Source organism: Ambystoma mexicanum, chromosome 1p (genome assembly GCF_040938575.1).
Source record: "Ambystoma mexicanum isolate Mex_15411 chromosome 1p, UKY_AmexF1_1, whole genome shotgun sequence".
NCBI lineage: Eukaryota > Metazoa > Chordata > Amphibia > Caudata > Ambystomatidae > Ambystoma > Ambystoma mexicanum.
In genome coordinates, this window is record NC_090921.1 from 216,405,756 (window position 1) to 216,429,300 (window position 23,545).

At 45.5% G+C, this 23,545-nt stretch overlaps 1 protein-coding gene across 1 annotated transcript in view; it reads right to left on the reverse strand.

Moving 5' to 3' along the window:
* Positions 1 to 23,234, reverse strand: part of TRAPPC14 (trafficking protein particle complex subunit 14) — a 121,144-nt gene extending 97,910 nt beyond the window's left edge. The window contains exon 1 of the mRNA XM_069646409.1: positions 22,819 to 23,234. Within this exon, the coding sequence (XP_069502510.1) occupies positions 22,819 to 23,163 (345 nt within the window). The 5' untranslated portion in view covers positions 23,164 to 23,234. The remainder of the gene's footprint in view (positions 1 to 22,818) is intronic.
* Between the last annotated feature and the right edge of the window lie 311 nt (positions 23,235 to 23,545).

Here is a 23,545-nt window from a genome sequence, read left to right on the forward strand (position 1 = left end):
ATAACAGACCTCAAAGTGGCAAGAAAATGGGAGAGCGCTGGGATTTACACTTGGGGCGACATGTACGAAGACGCCAAATTCAGAGAATTCGAAACGATCCTGGAATCAGTGGAACTAAACAGAGGCCAATTCCTGTGGTACCATCGTCTCAGACAGATTGCAAAGTCAAAATGGCCTGAATGGCCAGAAGAACCCAACCCTAACCCCCTCCTTAACGAGATGCATGAACTCTCAGACGGCTGGAAACCAATAACCCGCCTCTACGGCCGACTAATAGACAGGCCCAACCCTAAAAGTGCAGCACTAAAAGAAAGATGGGAACTCGACCTCCAGGTCACGCTCACGGACACTGAATGGGAGAGAGTGCTACTTTACTCCAAGGAGGTCTCCAGGAACACCAGATTCCGACAAATCCAACTCAATGTTCTCTACAGAACATACATGACCCCGAAGAGGGTCGCCAGTTTTAACAAAAAGACAACATCAAACTGCCCCTGGTGCGACACCACCCCAGCAGACCTACTGCACATGTTCTGGTCTTGTAACAGGGTGTCACAATTCTGGTCTAAAATAAAGCAAACTTGCACGGAAGCTGGCATTACCAGATACAACTGGGTCCCCCAGGAATGCCTCCTCGGAGCATACCCCAGACTGAACAAGATCAAACACGTAGTCAAGCTGATGGACATTTCCTGCATCCTAGCCAAAAGAACCATAGCTATGGCCTGGAAATCTAAACCAGGCCCGAGATACCAACACTGGCTCAGAGAATTAGAGCGTTGGACCGCAGCTGAGACCAGGGCCTGGCAGGATGGAGCTACCACTGGAACAGCCGACGTGAACAACACCCTTGAGGCGTGGAAAGCCCTCCTTCGCGACATACCCTTCTCTGCTGACTACAAGCCCCCCTGAGGTGCCTGCCCACCCTAACATCAAACAACTACAGAACCACCTAGTACCTGAACCTCGAACATTCATACGCCCCGGAACCCTGCCTTCGCACTCCTTCCCTCCGGAACACCATCTGAACACAGACATCCTCGCAAGAGACTGTGCATGTTTGTTGTTATTTCTTGTTGTTACCTGTTTCTTTTTCACCCTGTTTGGCTAATGAACACCTTCACTGAACGCAATCCCGATATGTAAACTTACCTAAATGCCAATAAAAAGTGTTTTTTAAAAAAAATAAATTATGGGCAGGTGAGACTTTGTGGTTCTCTCAACCCCCAAAAATTCGGTCTTTTCTCATTTGTTATTTTATTTTCTGTTATTTCATGGGCAACCTTAATGTCACACTGGGCATTCAGCCTTTGTGCTGTCCAAGTAGGCAGCAGAGCAGTGCTCTTTGCCTCTCCGTAGTGGGGCCGGCTGGGCCACCTGAAACATGTATGCCTCCATAGCCGCCTGTGTCCCTGCTGCATGTACATGTCTAATGACTGAAAAAAGCAAAGGGTGTAGGATAAGGATCTGTTTGATGCAGGCTTCTGCTTGCCCTGTTGATATCTACATACCCAATGACTGGTTTGCCAGACACTGGCATCCGAGTGTTTTTATAACCAGCAGCAATTCCTTTCCTGCTGTCGGTGCATACGTCTCAAGCACTTTATTTGCATCCACAAGCTATGTACACATCTTATTTTCAGGTCTTTTAACTTTTATATACACTGGTGTGTTGTTGCTATTGCTCGCTATAAGTGATCGTCTACTTCTTCCTGTGGCCCACTTTGTACCCCTGCAAATATAATTCCTAGAGATGCCACGGATAATAGGTGCCTTCGAGCAGAAGCATAAAACGGACAGCGTAGTGGTGCTTTAAAATGAAAAACAAGCCCCGGCCCACTTAAGTCCTGCCGTGTAGCGGGCCTGCAAGTATTCATATAAGCGTATCACAGCGGTAGAAGAAGCAGTGTGCAAGTAACAATGCCTTCAGTGTGTTGACGGCCACCTGCCCAGGTCATAGCATAGCAAGAGCCTCTAATGCAAGCCACTACCATCCGAGTACACTCCGCCACTGATGACATTAGTACCTATGGCACGTTTTTTGATTCATGATAAAAATGTGTAGATCACGTATTCTTTAATAAACTGAATAAGGTAAAAAATACAAAAGGATGAAAACACTCAAGCAAGTTATATTTGAAGAACTGCTCGCATCTCTGGACTCTGAAAGGTAGCCCATACTTGTACTGCTTAAATATATTGGGGGTACCACCTGATTCTGCTCACACCAGGTTAAATGCACCCCTCTAGGGAATTAAGGCCATGAGTCTATCTTGCAAGAAATATCAAACTTTAATCTTTACAAAGATGAGGATTGGGGTGGGGGGTGTGGTAGAGGACTAAGCCATTCCGAGCAGCAGTCCGTCTTCCTTAGCTGGCTCCTGCAGACTAATTGCCAGCAGGCATCTTAATGCTTTCAACTTGGTCATTGGATACCAGCAGAGCTCGTTCAAAACTGTTCTTCTTGCCATACAAGGGATGCTGTAGCTTCCAGTGTTGCATGGCCAGGTTTACATTTAGACCAATCCTGCTGAACATACTGCTGCCTCTGCAGGAATACATTGTAGCCCTTTCTTAGCACCATTTGCTATGTTATATTCATACATAAACACATCTTCCCGCCATAATCTTACACTTCACTCAATAAAATAATATTTTATCTGGTCCAGTAATTTCTACAAATAAACCCTGTTTTCCCTTAGTACTCGCTTGTGCATTGAATCTTTTTTTTAGTCTCCACTGGCTTGTGATGGACAGGGAACAGCTGCTGAGTTACCTTGTGTACTCTGCCAGCCTGCCTGTAGTCTACTTTTAGCACAGTCTGCATTCTTTTTTGGCACAGAGGATTCTGCCGTTTACCGTGCTTTGAGAAAAGCTAACTACCCTTTAACAGTTTTACAAATATATTCAGCTAAATAATTATTTGTGCCTTATATTTAAATCCCACCTATCTTTATTTTGTGACCCTCCTCCCCCCCCTGGACACTTGTACTGCTTAGAAAACAGTTAACAGAAGTCTTGCCTAATTCTAAAGCGCTTGCTAAACTTGAGAATGATGAAAAGCACTAGGCTGCTACCCAACAACTCTCGCTCTCCAGCTGTCCTCATTCTACTCAATCTCTCCTCTGCCTTTGACACGGTCAACCACTCCGTCCTCATAAAACGGCTCCATGACACCCTGGGTATCTCGGAGCAGGCACTTGTCTGGCTGACTTCCTTCCTAACAGGCCCTTTGTCCCAGGTTATTCTGGGCATCTTCTCCTCACCTAGCTCTTTCTCCACCTGTGGGTTCCCCAAGGGCTCCAGCCTCTCCCCCTGGCTCTTTAACACTTGCTCAGCTGGCACTCATTTCCTCCTTCTCCCCCCCCCCCCCCAACTCCAGTGATACGCAGATGGCACACAGCTCTTTTTCAAACTTCCTGCAGACCCTCTGGCATCTTCCATCACCCCGGACTGCCTATCTGCCATTCAGTATTGGTGCACTTCCAACGATCTCTGCCTCAATGCTAGCAAGACTGATATCCTTCCAATTGGGACCGATTCTCCCTCTTTCTTCCCCTCACACTGGCCATCCATCCTCTATGGGCTCTCCCTCCTCTGAAGCCAGACCTTGAAGCCATCTTCGACCCCTCCCTTTCCTTCCTCCATCACATTCAGGACAATGCCAAGAAATCCAACTTTCAACTCTTCCTTCTCAAAGGAAGGGCAGCAACACTTATCCTTGGCCTCAGGTCCAGGGACCGCATCTCTCTTGCCCTAAAATCTCTTCATTGGTTGCTGCAAGGATCAAGTTCTAATCCCTCTGCATCCTCCATAAGGCTGTCTGGGGCCAGGAACCATGCTATCTGCAAACTACTCTTATTAAGTACTCTCCCTCTAGACCTCTACGTTCCTCGGGTATCAACTTTCTGTGCGTCAAGCGTTTCGCTAAACATAGGACCGGAGGCTAGTCTCTTTCCTCAGCTGGCTCCCTCTTATGGAACAGCCTGCCCCTTCGTCTTGAGCCAGAACTCCTCAAATTCCAGAAGCTCCTCAAGACTTCACTTTTCACCCCTCCCCACCCTTCTTCCCTCCTCTGCTAATCTCACGGTCTCTGTGATTGGTGATCAGGGCCCTCATGTATCCTTCGGGGCCCTGGCTTCCCACACACTATCGCCTTCTGCCTCCGCCTACACAAAGCACTTGCCTTGGCACTTACTGGCCTTTGCCACTGTAGGCCTGCACTTCGTTTTTCTTTTTTTAAAGATTAAAGTTCCCTAGCACTTCCTAATCTGGGCACTTGCACCTGCTGCTCACTTACTAACATGGGCACTCCAGCACGTATCCCTCTCTGCGCTTGCACGCTTCGAATGCCTACAAGGCCTATTAGGGTCATCGTTATCCTCCGGTGTATTCATTGTTTTCTATCCCATGTTCCCTCTCTGTTGCCTTGTGGTCGCTTTAAAACACAATGTACTTGCTGTAGAAGCACCCCAATAATTAAATAATCAGGGACAGGAGAGGACATGGTGGGAAGCCCGGTGCGGTCAGACAGCCTAGAACACATATTTTGAACAGTACAGAAAGCCGTGTTCTAAGCTCCCAGCACACTGGTAGGGTGCTAATGGTGCACGCTTAACCTGCAAGAGGTGCCTCTTACTTGCTGTTGAAAGCAGATGCCGCGAGACTGAAAGATGTCTGGGGTTGCTTATGGTCTTGAGAGGCAAGAAGGGGACCTTTCAGGCTGACTGCCCCTTTTGGGGTTCCCCAGAGATTAATATATAGCGTTTCCCCACTCCATAGTTGAGCAGGAGGCTCAAAACCAATGCATAAGAAAGGCTGGTGATGATTAATTCAAGGTCTTGTAACCATCACACTTAGTGTCGCAAAGTCTCGGCAGGATAGCTCAGCGGCAACGTGCTCGCCTTGGTAGCAAGCCGACACTGAGCAACACAGGTTCGATTCCCGGGTCCGCTCAGAATCCTCTGGGTATTAAGCGCGTTAAATCACCCATCATAACAAAGTCACCGTAAAGTGGGCACAGACGTGGCTCTTGCATACAGGTCCCAAGCGACACCTCACCTAGGAATGGTTCAAAGCTTTTCCAGTAATCACTCCTCAGTCTTTCAGATTAACGTATGGCCAGTTAACCACGGTGAAACTAGAATCTATGTGCCCAGGTAGAAATCTATGTGCCCAGGTAGATGCCTGTATGCCCTTTTAGCGAGGCACGGCTGTGGTGCCAGCACAAGGTCTACCCCACAGGTGTCTGCAAGAATACATGCCAGTTAATAATGCCCGGCTCGTGCTCCCGATTCACGTATACACACGCAGGCATCTTCAGGACAAGGAGCCATTGTCCCGGGTGGATAGCTCAGTGGCAGCGTGCGCATCTTGGAAGCAAGACGACACGAAGCAACGATCCCCGGGTCCGCGCTTAAAAACCTCTGGGTGTTTAAGCGCATTATAAATACGTAACTAAAACAAAATAAAAAACACAATTACGCAACTAAAAAAAAAACAATTCCTGTAACAGCGCCTCGATGCCTGCGGGCTGTGTGAGCGCTTTATAAATGTAAACTAACAATAATAACAATGGTACACTGCGTGCACCTACACAGAAGCAGGGAGAAGGAAGGGATGCTCTGCCCATGGCGTGCTACAGGTAGAGGCAGAGGATTGGCATCAGGGCATGCATGCCCTCCTGCGGGCTATGTCCTTGCCCCATCCACCCTACCGCTTTTGGTGGCGGAGGCGGGGCAGATGGCGAGTGCCACAAGCAGAAAGCAGGAAGGAGCAAGGGCCCCGCCCCCACCCATACAGCTTTCTGCGAGAGGGACATGGCCCCCCCCTGTCTAGCGCTGTATGACCACAGTGGAACTCACTTTGGCACCATTATCCGTGAGTCAAAATGCCCTCTATTTATGCAGACCCTCCAAATGATCACACACAGAACAGTTTGTCTTTGTAACAAAAGAGCCTATACTAGCCAGAACTGGAACAGCGCCAGCCACGCGCTAGCCAGGACAGCAACAGGGCCAGCCACGCGCTTGAAATCTCTGAAATGAAAACTTTAAAACAAAAAAAAAAAAAGCCAACCACTTTAACTGCATCACACTCACACATAATTGGTCTGCTATTTGGAATCAGGAATGGGAAGTGAACAATGGCTTCACAGTTGCAGAGGAGGACCTTACAGACTACCGTACACATTAACAAAAAAGGTTAATGTTAAAACCCATATTTTGTTAAGTTGCTGCAGCATGCTCCATGTGCAATGCTATCCCAGCAGCATAGCCCACTTTGGTCCATTTCGCCGTCAGTGCACAGCTAGAGGCCACCTTGCTGCCAGTGTACAGACCTCTATGTTCCAGCATAGGCTGCCTTGCTATTATTTAATAGGCATGTTGTCTAGGAGAGGCGCCCTTGCTGCCAGTGTAGAGACCGCTATGTTCTAGGAGAAGCGCCCTTGCTATCAGTGTATAGGCCTGTGGTCTAGGAGATGCTCCTTTGCCATCAGTGTACAGACCCCTATGTTCTAGGAGAGGCGCCCTTGCTGCCAGTGTACAGACCCCTATGTTCTAGGAGAGGCGCCCTTGCTGCCAGTTTATAGACCCCTATGTTCTAGGAGAGGCGCCCTTGCTATCAGTGTACAGGCCTGTGGTCTAGGAGAGGAGCCCTTGCTGCCAGTGTACAGACCCCTGTGTTCTAGCATAGGCTGCCTTGCTATCAGTGTATAGGCCTGTGGTCTGCGAGAGGCTGCCTTGCTATCAGTGTATAGGCCTGTGGTCTAGGAGAGGCGCCCTTGCTATCAGTGTATAGGCCTGTGGTCTAGGAGAAGCTCCCTTGTAGCGTATGAGACAGTTTGGTCAGTGAGGGGTAAACCCAGCCCTATAGATTGAATCAGCCACTTTTACTCCCTAAAAATAGGCAAATACTCTCTTAAAGAGTAAAAAATGCTCCCAATAAAAGGAATCGGAAACAGGCACATAGCAGCCCCCCCTGCTTTCATCCACAAAGCTCCATGGGTGCGTTTGGACCATGAGCACATGCAACGTCACAGGAAGAAACGCTTATTTCTTTATGATGGGATCAGGGAAACACTCCTTTGAAATGTGCATGAAAGTGGGTGCAACGAAATATTTCTTACTAAACACTTCTGTTACAGCCAAAACATAATTTTACTTGCTTATGAAGGAATTTGACCCACCTTTTCACTCCCCAAAATATTTTACTCCGAATTTAAAAAGTAATTCTGCAGTAAAATACTCCCACTTCAAAATCATTTTAACTGGAGCAGTGGGTACCACTCTTGGTTTGCATTCTGACTGGTCTGGTTTCAGAGTCTGCTCTTTTGTTAGTGAGACCCCCACCCCCACCTCGTTACCAGAGCTCTGTGTGCTTAGATAGGTGCACTGCAAGAGGTGTTGTGCAATTTTCTCTACAGTTTGTGGTTTAACACATTCTGTCCCAACACTTACATTAACAGTTAGGCTTGTTTATCAGCTACCAGTGGCTGAAATGGGCATGACTCCAGCCCAGCGGTAGCCCCAGTAAGAAGCTGTTGGTTCCTCTTTGGGCTCTCACCCCATCTCTAGTGAGGAAGTCTGTTGTACATCTCTGCTCTGGCCAAAGCCGGCCCCATCATACACAAAGACAAAATGCCAACAGTTTGGGCTTTTGTGTAGGCATGGAAAAAAGGCACTTGCCAGGCATAGCTGAAGTGGTATTAACTGGCCATTGATGGTAGTAAGTGCAAAATGGTGCGAGTACCTGGCCATCTAATAGCAGGTGCTTGAAACGTATGCCCTGGCTAAAAAGATGTTGGCTTTGCCAATGCTCATTGTAAACAGACTTCAGCGAAGGACACACATAGTGCTTATAAATAGAGTGGCTGACGGCAGGCCTGGTAAGACATTTATATTAAACCAGTAGTGTGTTTACAACTTCAATTAAGCGATTAACTCCCAGAAGACTGATTCGAACAAACACTGGCAGGCACATTGAACGCAAAGCCTGATGGTAAAGCATGATTAAAAGGCGAGCTCAAAGAGTTCCAATGAGGAGGTGGTTTGGGCGGGCAGAGGCAGGAATGGGTGAGAATGGTCCTAGGGATTAGCATGGCCATGGGCAGAAAGTGGGTGGGCACATAACCAAACAACACCTATAGTCTACAGACTGTGTCCCTCCTCATATGCAATTCCTCCCCATCTGCACTCCGATGCAATGGATTTGGCTTGTAGGTGACGCAAATGACACCTAATAGCCGAAACTAAAAATTGCAGACTAGCTATGTGACATCCTAAGCCCCTCTATTTACCTGCACTGAACGCAAATTATAGCAGCAGTGATGAGATGTGCGATTTCTGAACCATCAAACATTTACCCTGCGGAAAGCCAAGTCATTTCTGCTATAATTCAAAACCTTTTATCTCCATCTTAAACACAGATCACTGCATGCAGATGCATAAGCACATCGAGCTACTGACAGGTTTGGAACTTGCAAGTGAAACATTGATCTGTGTGACAGGTGTAACAACCCACTGAACTAAGTACCCCGATTATATGGTTGGGGTATCAGCAGTCTCATGCATGGCTTACCTGACCTAACTGGCTCATCCCAAGCTCCATGCCTCCTTCAATGAACTATCCCACACATGAAGCAGGAGGTGTATAGAGGTACTAGAGATTTGGCAGACATGGGAGAATCTGAAGTTAGGAAACGCGCAATAAAAAGAGCAGGATGGCTTGAACCCTACCAAAGCAATGCACTTCTTCCTCACACTGTCCACAAGTGTGCATACTACCACCTCACGAGAATAGAGGGGAGAGCTTAGAGACTGTTTTTCTTCAATGCTTTGGCTACATACGGAAACTGCAAACAAATGTTGGTACTGCGTCATTACAAAGCCACTGTTGAAATATGCAGGTTACCTTTCCAAAGCATAGCAGTCCTGCTAGGAAATCTGGGGATGTCGCTAAAAGTGCTTGAGCCCTGCTGTGTATAGTTCATTGTCCCATATAACTGCTCAGCTGAGCAGCTAGAGTACTGTGCTTAAATATATAGCAGAGCTGCTGAGAAGTACTAGTACAGTCAACCCTATTAAAAACGTATACAACAATGTTGGAAAGTGTTTACCTGGTCTCATTAAAAAAGAAAAGAAAAAAAAATACCTATCATAACGGGTGAAGGACTTTTAAAAATCACAAAAAAGTCCATCAAAGAATTGCTGGTAGATTTTCACCCTCCCTATCTGTATGAATTATACCTGCTCAGGGGGACCGTGGAGTAGTAAAAGTAACATTCAGACCACGCATACAGCCGTTCCTTGCTCTCTCTGCTGTGACTAACAAGTGAATGTGCCCTTTCATGCATGCACACACACACACACACACGTATATTAACTATACCAAACATATCTACTAATTTAACATCAAAAGCCTTCTGTAATAATAAGAACTGCCAAACAGCTGCTTGCTCAGAGGTGCTCATAAAATAAACGCATCTGAAACCTCAAGCCATTAAATGTCATTGTTGTGCTTTTGAGGTAAAGAGAAAACATAGTATGAAATGCCTATGCAAATCACTAGTAAACTTGAGGGGGTGGGGGGGGGGGGGGAGAAAGATATTGTACATCGGCAGAGCAGCCTCTATTAAAAGCAATGAAAACACTGGCGATAAACAAAACAACAATGCAGCCCTTGCTAGAAAAGACTTTTACACTTACTACACAATCTTCAAAATTGGGTGCAATAAGAACGCCAATCCTAATGAAACTTTCTAAAGTCTCAAAGCAATATGCAAGGCACATTAGTGATGCAAAATTCTTAAATAACATTGCAACACAGAAATTCTAAGCATTTGAACAAAAGTGAAAACACACACTAATTTATTTTCAGGTTTTACACTTTACAAACTCAAAGTATTTGCTAGATGAAATATCCAACACAGGAAAGGGTTCAATAAACAGATCATGACTCAGTTTATGGAGGTGCTTCCAAGAATAGCAAAAAGAATGGTACAGTCACAAGAATTTCAGTGTGTAAAAAGGCGAGATATGCACCTGTAAGAGGATTCGATTCAACACTACAGCTAAGTCAACGCCTAGTCTATAATACTGAATGAAAACCCTTATTGATATATCTTTATGTCCAGTTCATGCGTTCTGGATGACTACCCCTATATAACACCCCTCTCTCAGAATCCCCCTGACCCCACTGAGCCAAGAAGTAGTTCTGTTTTGCAAGTTAAAAGGTTTATTTGAGAAATAAAGCAATATATATCTATCACACTTTTTAATAATTAATAATTGAATATCACACTTAATCTGATATGATAAAGATTAACAACGGAGAATCTGGCACTGGCACACTTCTTTATAATCAATGATGAGTGGTTATAGGATGGATAAGATAGCAACAATACTTTTATGGTTTCCAATGGATGCAATGTGGAATGAAATGCAGTACAGAAAATAACTTGATAGGATTTCAGCAAAAGACAATGTAATCACTTTCTTGGACAATTCACCCCCCCTTTTATGCAATGCAAGGAAATGGAAGGAAGGCACACAGTTCTCAGAAATGCAATTAAATGTGATTCAGTTCACCCCAGCAAGCTTAGACTACAGAAGTTGGAAACACAGGCCCAAAATGCTTTTATATGTGCTGCATATGAAGTGAAAAATATACTAAAATGCTTTTAATTCCCTCTAGGAGGTTCAGGGTGAGTGAAATCAAGTTAATATTAGTCCAGGCTCACTTTAGCAAGGATCTAGGAGTAATTGGTAGGTTAAACGAATTTTTGGCAAATGAAAGCAAGAAAACTGCCGTTTTCACACGTTGAGAAATTTGCAAATCGCGGCAAAATTCGCGAGTGCGTCTTTCGCGATTACGGCAAAACTATAGGGGGTAGGAATGCGGTTCTAGGTTCGTAGGAAAGCCACGATTCTAAGCTTTCTGAGGAAAGTTACTGCAAGTCTCTAGACAAGTGCAGCTTGCAACTAGAAAATGACAAGTGACAGCTTTACAAATGACAGGTGACAGTTAGGAGACAGTTCTACTTAGATTAAAATAGGATTGAATTATATTATTTTAACTAGGAGATTGTGAGTACCTAGCAGACTGTGCAGAACCAATCTATTTTTGAAATAGCTGGGCCTCGCCACGGATCTGGTCAGGTTTTGGACTGGACTCCGGTCTGGTCTGGGTCTCTTCACAGTGATCTGGGTCAGCTCTGCTCTGCTGGTCTGGGTTTCTGGTTCTGGATATTGATAGATTTGAAGTCTGGATCTTTCTGCACAGCTTTCTCTAGAGATTGATGGAGGTAAAGTATGGATTTTCCAGCAGAGCGTCCCGCAGCAAATGGATTTGAAGGTCCCTATCTGTCCTGTCTGTCTGCTTTTATGTGTTTTTAAAATGGGTGTGTGTGCAGCATCACTAGACCCTACCCCTCTCCACTTATCATTGGCCAAGCTTTCATTTCTCCCCTGATTGGGGGAGCTAAGTTGTGTCAGAGTGATGTCATTTTACAGCCTGCAGAAAGTCCACTTCTCCTGTCAACTTGCACACAAATCTAGATTTGAACCAAATGCATATTTTCAGAGGTACATATTGTTTTAAAATTACACGCACCCATCACATATCACAGGAGGTATACCCTGTCCAAATCTGCTCTTCCTGGGGGCTTGCATTCAGAAATGGCAACATTTGCACTTTTTAACTGATTTTGCAATTTCGGACATTAACCCAAATTTACACACATGTGCGCAAGGAGTATGGACATTAGTTGATGAAGTGTCAGATTTTTCACATGCACACATTTAGCGGAAAAGAGGATATTACTCAAAAACCCCCCTGAATATACCACCGGGTCCTAACACGTCTTAAAATGTGGGCAGAAAAATCACAAGAATTATGGTGTCATTTAAATAATTTTCACAAGTCCGTACTATGAGTTATTCATCTTTTTAGAGTTATGTTCTGGCCCCAAAGGGGTGTGGTTTCCCCCCAGCACAAGGTTGAATTTCTGGTTTTTCCAGTTCTGCCAAGCCAGCTTGCTCTCACAGGCAGTGCCCCTCCCCTGTCCTTCCAGGAGGAAGCTCCTTTTACGACTCCCGCCAATAAAACATTTGCCTGAGTCAGGACAGGGCTTTGTTCAGAGCTCCTGTATTCTGTGGGGGCTCCCCTTAATTCAATTATCAGAGAGATGGCATATCCTTAGTGTGGCCAGCAAAAGGCAGATAGGCCTGGGAACACAGCTGTGACTCAAGTTTCACTCCTGATGGGGGGGTAGTTGCCAGGCAAAATTGGAATCTCTTTAAGCCAGTTTTTAGCTACATGTCATTTCTGTTCCCCAGTTTTCTGCATTCAAATAAAACTAAACATTTTTACATATGCAGCTAGAATGCTGATTCTAAGTTTAAAACTATGACATTTAAACAATTGAAACCTATGTGACACTCAAAAGTAGGTCACTCAGTCAATTTAAACATTTAGATTTTTAGTGTCTTTCAGTCCAAATTTACTTAAACTGCTGAAATCCACAGCTCAGCCAGTCTTGTTATAAACCTTCAAGTCACTTCAGAATATAACTTTACATTGGATCCACCTCTCAGTAAGTCTTTCTTTGGCCTGCTTTGGGTTCATTTATTCAGTTTTATACAAAAAGTAAAATCTGGTGTTGTTTTAAAACGCCGGCTTTTGGATAGTGGTGAGTACTGGTACTGCACCCCTTTTTGGGATTTAAGAAAATGAATTCCCAACAGTTATGGGTTTGCTTTTGGCAATCAGCATTGCCACTCCCAATGGTTTCAGACTACTGTGTGGGTAGTCCAATGGTGGTTTTAGGCAGTGTCCTTCTGTGCCCATAACATCGGCAAAAATGAGTGGCAGCCTATTCTTCATGCATTTCCCTGTGCATTTTCTGGGAAGCTCTGGCCATCATGATGTTTTCCATGTCAGTACTGCACAGTTTTGAGGTAGGGCTTGGATGCGTGGATAAAAACATCCCACACACCTTATCTGAAGGGCTGCACCTTCTTACAACCCCAACATTGCAACAAAAATAGCGGACAAGGCCGCCATGCCATCAACCCACCACGACAACCTAGTGATACTGGGAGATTTCCACATATGGTTCGAAAAAGAAAAACTAGTCGAGAGCAAACTCACTCTGCGCACTCATAGAAAATGTGCATTTCAAGCAAATAGTAAATTGATCCAGCCACGACTCCGGGCACACCCTGGACACAATTTTCTGCAGGGAAAGACTATGCACATCTGCGCCACCTACACCAATGGTATGGAGAGACCACTTAATACCATTCTACATCATATCCCAAACCCAGATACTGTCTGGGACAAATATATACTCCATACCAGCAAGAAAAGAAACTAGAAGAAACTGGATCCAGAGGCCCTAACAAACCTTCTAGACTTAACCGTCCCATGTGAAAGAGAACCCCCCCAAAACAGGCATAGACACAGCAGAAGATGCACTTAACAATTGGATCACCAAGGCCCTTGACCAATTAGCATCATCTAAAACATTCAAAGCATCACCACAAAAACTGCCAGCAAAATGGTTCACAAAAGAAAAACAACCGCAAAATTAATTAAAAAAAATATACATATATAATGTTTCAAAAAATTGAGAGAATAATACACCCGATTGAGACAACATAAAAAACCAATGTCAATTCAGACTATGCAAATCAACAGTCCTCAAAGCAAAACAGTCCTACTATGCCACAATAACAGAATCGGCAAACAATCCAAAGAAAGAATTCTTCAAAATCAAAGATTTTTTTTTAAACCTTCTTCCTGCAAGAACTCCATCACCTAAGCACTTTGTGAAAACATGATCAACCACCCGAGAGCAAAAATGGACACAATCCAGGAGACCATCAACCTAGCCCGAGCAAATACAACCATGACTGCCGGATAACAGACACTGGGCAAATCACAGACGACAGCAAAACTCACCTGCCTGGAGCCAATCACAGAAGAAACCTTCACCACAATGATCAGGGACACCAACGATGCAGGATCTCCAAGGGACCCCTGTCCCCTGGACATCTTCAAAGGCATCCTCAACCACAGAACTCTTGCGATACACTTCAGGAACCTAATGAATCTATCACTCAAAAGAGGAATAGTATCGTCCACCATCAAATCAGCATACATTAAACCGCTGATAAAAAAGGAATCCGAACCTGAGCAACTACAGACAGATATTCAACCTGCCCTAACCAGAAAAGTTTCTGGAGAAGCACATGTACACAATCCTTCTTGATGAAAAATCATTCTGTGGGTTGCATTCAAAGGGCCAAACAGAAGTCCCTTTCACATGAGATCAGGATTTTCAACAATGACACAAAATCTGTTTTGCTTGTGGATGCAATAACTGAAGGTCACTTTCACCTGAAAAGCAGGAATTTTAAACACTGACCCCAAAAATGGTTTTGCAGTTAAATGTGAAATAGTACCACTGCTAACAGAAAATGTCAGGGAAAAGACATGGTGCATGTGGACAAAAAGTGATGTATATTATGTTTCACATACAAAATACCAGTGACATTTGAAAAGCCACTTTGTTTTCATGAAAGTGTCTCTAGGCAAACCCTTTTGCTGGTTGTTGGACATATGAACACCAAAAACTGATATGCTGCAAGAAAAACTGTACTCCCACCCTATGAGTTATGCTAAATGGGTAGAGTCTCTTATCACGGAGCTTGACTCAATCAAATCTCGGTTGCTATTATTAAATGTATGATTTGGGCAAAGAAAACAACAACACACATGTCGTGACGTTTAAAAAGTGTTATTATTGTGATTGTTATTCAATTGTGAACAATGAGCAATATATTTACATTTCAATTAGACCAAATAAAGTGGTACAGAAACTTTTTTGAGTTGAGGTGGAGTCAGATTGCCTCACAGTTTTCCTTAAATCGCATATAAAAAGAAAAGTAAAGAGAGGAGATAGTAATGTAGAGTGAGCAGAAACCGAGTGTGAAGGGAATAGGAAAAGAAAGTCTTTCAGATTAGTAAAGATAAAAAATGCTGATGTTTAACACAGAAGGTATTTCAATAACATTTGAACAGTTCAATACAAAGGAACGAATCAAATAAAGTTATTTACTTCGAACTCAAATTTATATAAATCACACTGCCCTTGCCTAAGATCATGACTGGGCTTTCTCTGAATAGTGTAGTGCAAAACAAAAACAAACAGGTTTTCAATCTACCCGACATCTATAGTGGCAAATGTTATTTGAAGTCGTTAAAAAACGTTTTGTAATATTTACTGCTATGTCTTATTTGTGAAATCTGAGTGGTCCAATTAGTAGATTGGAGGAAAACCCTCATAGGGTCTGTCGGGTCTGCCAACGCATCCAGGGGGTAGAAATTGTTTCAGCTTTGTTGACTGTCCAACCCGGGATCCGGGCTAGTCCCCTTGCTGTGATCCGCATCTCGGTGGTGAAAGGAAAAGGGACCTTACTGTAAGACCACCTTCATCAGGGCCAAATCAGAAGACCCTTGGGGGGTTTTGCCAATCTGTAACAACTCCAGATAGACGCTGCATGTCAGAGCCGGCGGGTTAGAACGCGGCCACTGCTGCACGTGTCCCAAACACAATGCAGGAATGGGTTACAATTCCTGGCGAAATGCGAGGTTTTTCATGAGTAATCGCATGGTCCCGGTTGTTCGATGAGGACTCCAGCTTTCATCGGTCGCCGGCACCGCTTCCGTCGCCATCGATCGGATTAATTCATCACGCCGGCTCACAGGTACCTGGCAAGAGTCTCAAATCAGATGTCTCTGCACTCAAGATAATTCCTCATGTTGCATGCCACAGTTTCTAACGGAGTCTTTCCCTGCCGCCAATCCGATTCCATTTCCACATGGCTACCGAAACTCCTTGTAAACAATTCCTTTCAATGACCGAACGCTGCACATAATTAGTATATAACCGCACATAACAGAGGTTGTTGGACACATGTCACCACAAACTCCCCCACTGGAAAGTGACATCCCCCATCTAACTGCAACTGCAATAAAGTGTGTGCTGCTAGAGGTGTGGAAAACCAGTCTTCCCCAGGCCTTCTGGCTCTGATGGTAATGATAGCAGGATAGTTCCCCTTGGCTGAAGCATGATTAAAAAGGTGTTAAGGCTGGGGGGCTACATTTTCAGAGAGCAAACTACCAAATTCAAAGAGACTCAAAAATCCTCTGGTCACAGGCTGGCCTAGGGAGACAGATGGCTGTGCTGGATGAAGCAGGTCTCCCCTTTGCTGAAAATATAGATTTACAATTAACTTAAAAGGACAACCATAACCAGCAACCATAAGGCAGATTTTCTTCATTCATGTATCATTTTTAAAGGTAATTTCCAGGTGATTTTGGAGATATAAAATTCCTGCACCTATGATTTAGCGAACTGTAATGGTATTGTTTATTTGTAAAGCGCCTATAAACAAAGCAAGTGTTTCAAAGTGCTCAAGGAAGGAGAGAACAAGGGAAAAAAACAGTCATTCAGAGCCCTTGAATTTCTGAATGATGACTAGTCTGCACGGGCAGAGTGGGTGCATGGGCATATAATACAATTAGCACTGTAGATAACAGCAAATAGGTCTGATGATGATGCTTCTGTTTTTCCAAGTGCATTGGGGCGCCACCATGCAAGGAGGAGACACAAGGGAAAAACAGACTATCTTCAAGGCATGGTGCATTCAGATTGTGCAATGGCATGGTGCATTCAGATTGTGCAATGGCATGGTGCATTCAGATTGTGCAAATGTGCAGACAGGTGCGGGGGGGGGGACCAAGTGCGCCCAGTCAGTCAGAGGCTGGGGTAAGGGCTGAGAGATGCCACTCTCATGGGTCATTGACCAAAAGCAGTAACGATTAGGCAAGTGCAAGGCCCAGAGGCAAGTGTAAGAGGACTGGTGAGGGTGCCAGGGACATGTGAGACTCTGGGGTACACCAGGCGGCCAGTCAGCAGGCTGCACGGAAAAGGAGGGAGAGAAGGGTAGAGCCGAGAGAAAGGTTAGTAGGGTAGATGGAGAAAGAAGGAAGAGGAATGTCTTAAGGAGTTTCCAGAACTTAATGAGATTAGTTTCAAAATGGAGTGCAGCAGGGAGGCTACTCCAGAGGGAGGCCCCAGCAGAGGATAAAGATCTCCCTCTGAATCTCTGCTTGGGGAACCAGTTCACTCACAGAAGGTTGTAGGTAGATGAGGAGTGCTTGGGAAGGACAGTATTTAGGTAGGCAACGTTGCAGATAGTTGTGGACAATGCAGATGGTCTTGAATCTTGATCCTTTAAGCCACAGGGAGCCAGTGGAGGGATTTCAGCGCCAGAGAGATGCAGTCCCTGGCCTTCAGTCCAACAATAGGTCTTGCAGTTCTGTTCTGGATGAGTTGAAGAGTACGCAGAGCAGAGGCAGGTAGGTTAAGAAAGAGGCTGTTGCAATAGTCCTGGCTTGAGAGAACACGGGCTCTAGAGACAGTGAGCCACTGGGGGAAGGTGAGAAAAGGAAAAGTATCTCTGAGGAGGTGTATCTGGTAGTTGGACTTTTTAGGGATGTCCGAAATGGGAGTGGAGAAGGAGAGAATGGAGTCGAACATAACCAAGGTTTTTTGCCTCGCAGGTGGGTACGGGCACAGGACAAAGGGAGGCCAGCCAGAGAGAGAGTGGGAAAGCGGGAGCAGGAGCCCCAATACGAACGATCTCAGTCTTACTGCTATTGAGGCAGATGTCATTTGCAGCATACCATTACTGAATTGCGGACATTCAGATATGAGCAAGATAGAGGAGGTGGCTAAGGGTAGCCTGAAGGAGAGTTGCCTGTCATCACATTAACACTGGAAGTTAGGGATGAAAGTGGCAATAACACATGCAAGGGTAGCCATGTAGACATTGAAGAACTAGGGATAGGTTACAACCCTGGGGAACCTCACAAGTTGAAAGAGTGATAGTAGAGAGAAAGGACCGAAGTTCCACCTGGGATGGGTGCTCGGAAAGGAAGGAGGTTAACCAGGCCAGAGTCTGACCTGGGATTTCCAAGGTGTCATGCAGACGTGCAATCAGGATGTTGTGGTTTACCATGTCAAAGGCAGAGGAGGGGTCAAGAAGACTGAGGACAGAGGCAGTGTTAGTGTCAAGGTTTGAGAGCAGGTCTTCATGGGTGTTAAGAAGAGCAGACCCGTGCCACTAGATGCTCTAAAGCCAGGCTGATGGTTGTGGAAGCAACCAGCAGTTTCCATGTGGACGGTGAGCAGAGATATAGCCAGCTTCTCCAGGAGTTTGCAAAGGAAAGGGGTGATAGAAATAGATCAGTAGTTTTCTGGAATGGAGGGGTCGGCAGAGGGTTTCTTAAGTAGCGGATGCACAAGGGAGTGCTTAAGAGAAGTTGGGAAAACTCCAGTGGAAAAAGAGAGATTGCAGAGATCAACCAAGGTTGGAGCTAGAGAGTCAATGTTGTCCTTAATGGTTTTGGAGGGGCAGGGGTCCACCTGTTTGGATGAAACCTTCATAGACCGGACTTGTCTGGCGACCTCATTAGGTGTGATGGAAGTAAGAGGAGAAGTGGTGGAGAGGCCAAGGGAGGCGCCGGAGGTATTGGTGAATGAGGTGGTGTGGAGGAGAGAGAGGAAAGTATGTCTTGGGTTTTTGCAGTGAAGTGTGCAGCCAGGGTCGAGCCAAGGTCCTGGGTGGGTGTGACAGAAGAGGAGGCCGCTGCAGGATTGGCCAGTTCCTTACAGACTTTGAAAAGTTAGGTGGTTTTTGATGCTGCGTAGACACGGGCTTGAATAAAGACTCTTTTCTTGGTGTGGATGCAGAGTCAATATTGCCTTTGCGTTTAAGGGCAGCCAGATCGGAGTTGTACCAAGAGTTGCACTTTTTTGGAAGGCTTTGGTCTGCCAGTTAAACTAGGTTTCTGGCTGATCTGAAAATGTTCCATATGTGAGAGTTGGTTAACTGGTGGAAGGTGTAATTAGGAATATGGGTAATAAAGGTACATATGTTCACTTTTTGTGAAAAGGGCAGAAAAGTTTGGTCCTGGCTGTCATCTTATTTAATTCTCCATGATTAGCAGAATCTGAAAATATGAGTATTATGGCAGTTATTAGTAAAATTATAACGTTTTGCCAAATAACTAGATCTTTGATCAAATTTGACATGAGAAAAATAATGGGGCTTGTAAATTAAGCTGCCATATGTCTGCTCCAGACCCCTAAACCAACCCTGACTGAGAGGCTGGGTTTGGGATGCTGAGAGAAGGGCAACTGTCCAATCCTAGTTGTGTGACCTCTTGCAGGGTACTCCCAAGATTGTAAAATTGGTGGGGTCATTGCTGCTATATAGGGTGGACTGTACTAGGAGGAAGGGACAGAGCGGAAAAGTACCATCAGGAGAGCTGCTGAAACTGCATGGAAACACCAGAGGAGATTGCTGAGAGTGTATCCGGGTGGCTCCGTCTATTGCTAGGAAGGCCTAAAGGCTGACGTGGTCCAATGGTGGAGAGCAGGAGGCCATCCTTGAAAGTGAAGTGACCAGACCCCTATCAGATCTATCCAGAGTGACCTGAAATGACTTTAAACATAGGCTATGTAAGTAGAAATGAGCCCTGGAAAATTAAAAGGTGTGGGGGTGTAAGGAGGAAATCTGCTTGACTTAAATCCTTTCCCCTCCTAGTGGGCAGTGGGGGAAAGACTATGTAGATCATTAGCCTACTTAACTAAAAAGATGAATTTAATCATTTCCCCATTTGGTGGAACACTACAGGGTGAATTTTGTTAAAATTCCAAATTAACAAAGCTTAGGTCCCAGTGTGCGCTGAAAAACTATAGCCTATAATTTAATTTGGTAATCCTTTTTGTCCCGTTGACCCTGACTTCTTTAAGGAAGAGGGGGTCTTTGTTCTTAAATCAGACCAATCTTTTTGTCCAACTTTCCCCTAACACCGGCATTTCAGTGGAGGGGTCTGAAATCCCAAATTCCACAAATCATTAAAAAATGTCTGTCTGACTTCCCCAACCCAGACCAAAGTAGGGGGTCTAAAAAACAAATCTAAAATCACCCTGTTTATTTTAAACCAAAAGCGTGGGTGAAATCATAATTGCCATATGTATTTGTACCAATCTTGAAACCCTACTGCTAGCCTTTTAAGCCCACAGAAAATCAAAATTTCACATCACTACATTTATAATTGTTCTGGTTATTGGTCAGTAATTATTTCTTGAAGTGAAATTTGTATAAAGTAAAGAATTGTGATTCGTGTTATTTTCAACATTCATGTTGAGAGAAGTTTTTTGTGTTTGGCCACGGATAAAGTGGTGCTTGACATTTCCGTGTGATTTCTATTACTTTAATTTAAATAAATACAAATATGTTCCCTGTACACCGGCCTGGTTCTTAGCTCATTGGCAGCTCAGGGGGGAGGAGGGACTCAAAGGGCACAAGTAGGGCTAAATAAAATAAATCTGCCAGTTTGTTTGGTCTCACCTTGAGGGGAGGGAAGGCTTCTCAATAAACTGTTGCAATTCGACCCCACTGACTTACTGTCACACACAGGAACACAACAACAGCCTCAACAACTGCCTCACAGACATCTAGAACTGGATGACAACGACCAACCTTAAACTGAGCCCGGCAAAAACAGGAATAATGCTCTCACCTGCAGCATTTGATGGAGGGTACCCACCACTGGACTGGCCGATTGGCATGAGTACGCAACCCGAGTCTACAAATGTAGTAAATAACCTTGGAATACTCATGGACAACGGAATATCACTGGAACCGCAAGTCAACACAATCACCAGAAAATGCTTCTTCCTCCTACAACTGCTCAGAGGATCCAATACCTCTCCTTCCCCCATAGAACCCACACAATCATATCCCTGATACTTACACAAGAATTTACTACACAAACAGCCTCTACCTAGGAATGCCGGAAAGACTTATCAAGAAACTCCAAAAGGATGCAAAATACAGCAGCCATGATCGTATTAAGACTAAACATAAGAGGTCACATCACTCCAGCACTGAAAATCCTACACTGGTTACTAGTAAAAAAGCACATTAAATTCAAAGTACTCTGCATAGCCCACAAAGCCTTGCACAGACAAGACAAGGAGTGGAATTCATCCAAGACAAGATTATCCGATATCGCCTAGGAAGGGAACTAAGATCAAGCAATGACCTACAAATAGAGGCAAAACACTATGAAAAAAGGAAATTCGGAGGAACAGCGCTCTCACATCTAATTGCTAACATCTGGAACAACATGCCCAAAGAAATTAAAACCACAGAAGATCACATCACCTTCAGGAAACTGCCCAAAACCAGCAGACAATGACAGCCTCGAAGGGACACCAGCAACAACAGCACCACCACAAACTAAAGAGGAGATGAGATGGGCCAAAAGAACCACAAACAAGAACTTGGCTAGATACCGTCAAGCGGCATCTAAAGGGCCACGCCAGAGACTCCAACAAACTGACTGACCTAACTAACAGTTTCCCTTCCTGCTCCTCCTACATAACTGATGCCACCACACCAGACCTTGAACTAGCCAAACAAACAGAGAACCATTACTATGTCCACACCTAGAGTGAAGCACCCACATAGTCCATAAAACCATCAACGCAACTACACACCAAGATACCAGATTATTTTACAGCTACGACCACCTGTGACTCTGATTCCCTTATGGACACTATCTAACCAGTGCACACGACCAACCCATCATAACCTACACAACACACTAACACCAAAGCAAAACACTACTGAGGCACTGAATCTTATCCATACGGTTACAATGCCTGAGGCCTCTCACACAAACATGCAAAGGAACACTCACAGATGCCAGTTCCTCCAGGTTGTGAATCTATCCTCTCACCCTATCCCCACTAACCCCTACCCACCTCTCTTGCAGAGCCACTAGAGCGCCTGGAGACTGCCCCTGGGTGGGTAGCGGTGCACAGTACAAAATCAACATAACACCCTGGCCGCTGTGCCCTCTGTCCTCCCAATCTTAATACGGTGGCCCGACTGTCCTGGTCCTTATACGCTCCCAAACCTGATCTGGGTGGGCATTCTCCTATACATTTGTCCTATGCTCCCCCCACTCCTCTTCCCCCTCCACCACACACAATCTAGCCATTTGATCCCCCCTCCTATCCTTCATCTCTATGTTCTCCGCATCTTTGTCCCCCCAATCCTCCAAATCCTTTGGTCCCATACACCTTAGTCCTTGACCTCCCCTCCTCTACACCATCCTAACCTCCACCCGCCGCCCACCCCATTATCCAACCCTGTAGCCCGTTGTCCTTGTATCAGGACCCCAGTGCGCGCCCAGTCGGATCCCTGCCCCCACCCACTGTGCATCTTCTTGCTCAATGCTTCTCGGCTCGCTCGTGTGGCTCCATGGGCGGGGGGAGGGTAGTGCTGGTTTCGAGGGGGCTTTATATTCTCAAAGGCAAGCACTACAAGCCGTTTACGGGAATGTAATCAGTTTTTTTGTTAATGTTCCTGCAGAAAGAGCAAGCTGTCTCAAAACAAAACGAGTAGCTCATGCTGGTTTTTTCCTCGCGATCTCAAGTCAGGTGCGAGCAGCTCACCTAGATCCCCCACCTCCCCCTTTGCATGCTGGTTCGTGTACGCCGGCATTTAAATGGAAATGCAAACGTGTACATTCCCTACTCCGCAGCCATGCAATCTGTTCTGACGCTGGTGGTTGCATGCGACTCGCCCCTCTATGCAGCCACCACCAGCAGCAGCACAAGTAGTCATTCTTACTCCCATGCACCTGCATCATGCCGAGACCTACCTCCGCGCCAGGCGCCGCGCCACTCCCGGGGGCGCGGTGGTGGGTCAGCAGCGGGCGGCACTCCCGGTAGCCCGCCGGTGCAGGGCTCTCCGGCTCCTCCGCCGCGGGCTCTTCCTCCGGTCCCCCGGCGCTGACACTGGCTCGTGCACACAGTGCATCGCCCAGCGCCCCCCAGCCGCCCTCGCCAGAGCCCACCCGCAGCACCAGCAGGAAGCGCACCGTCTCGCCCAGGTAGAGGTGGTTGCGGCGCGGTAGTGCCCGGTACCGGCCAGGTGCCTGCGCCAGCTCCCTCCGTACGAAGGGCACGGCAGGGAAGTACATGGAGTACTCGCACTGAGCCTCCATGGCTGGCTGGGGAGATAATCCATCTCAGAGCTGCCGAGCGCAGGCACGCTAGCTGAGCCCAGACAAAGAGTGGCTTTTTTTTCAATTTTATTGAACAAGCTAACAAACAACTATCATATCACAATACGGGATGCTATGTTCCATTATGCTACATTAAGCAGAGCTCTCAAATGTCCCTATATCATGCGTGAGAACGGATCAAGCCCTGGGTTCTCTTCTTCTTGGCATTCTGGGACTTGTAGTACTACATTTAAAATGGAAAAGCAAAATGACAAGCGCCAGAATTCAAAGAAAAAACAGGACATTGTGACCTTGCTCTTTTCAGGGGTACAGTCAATAGTTCTGCATTACATTAGGATGCTTTACATTATTTTTTGTTGCA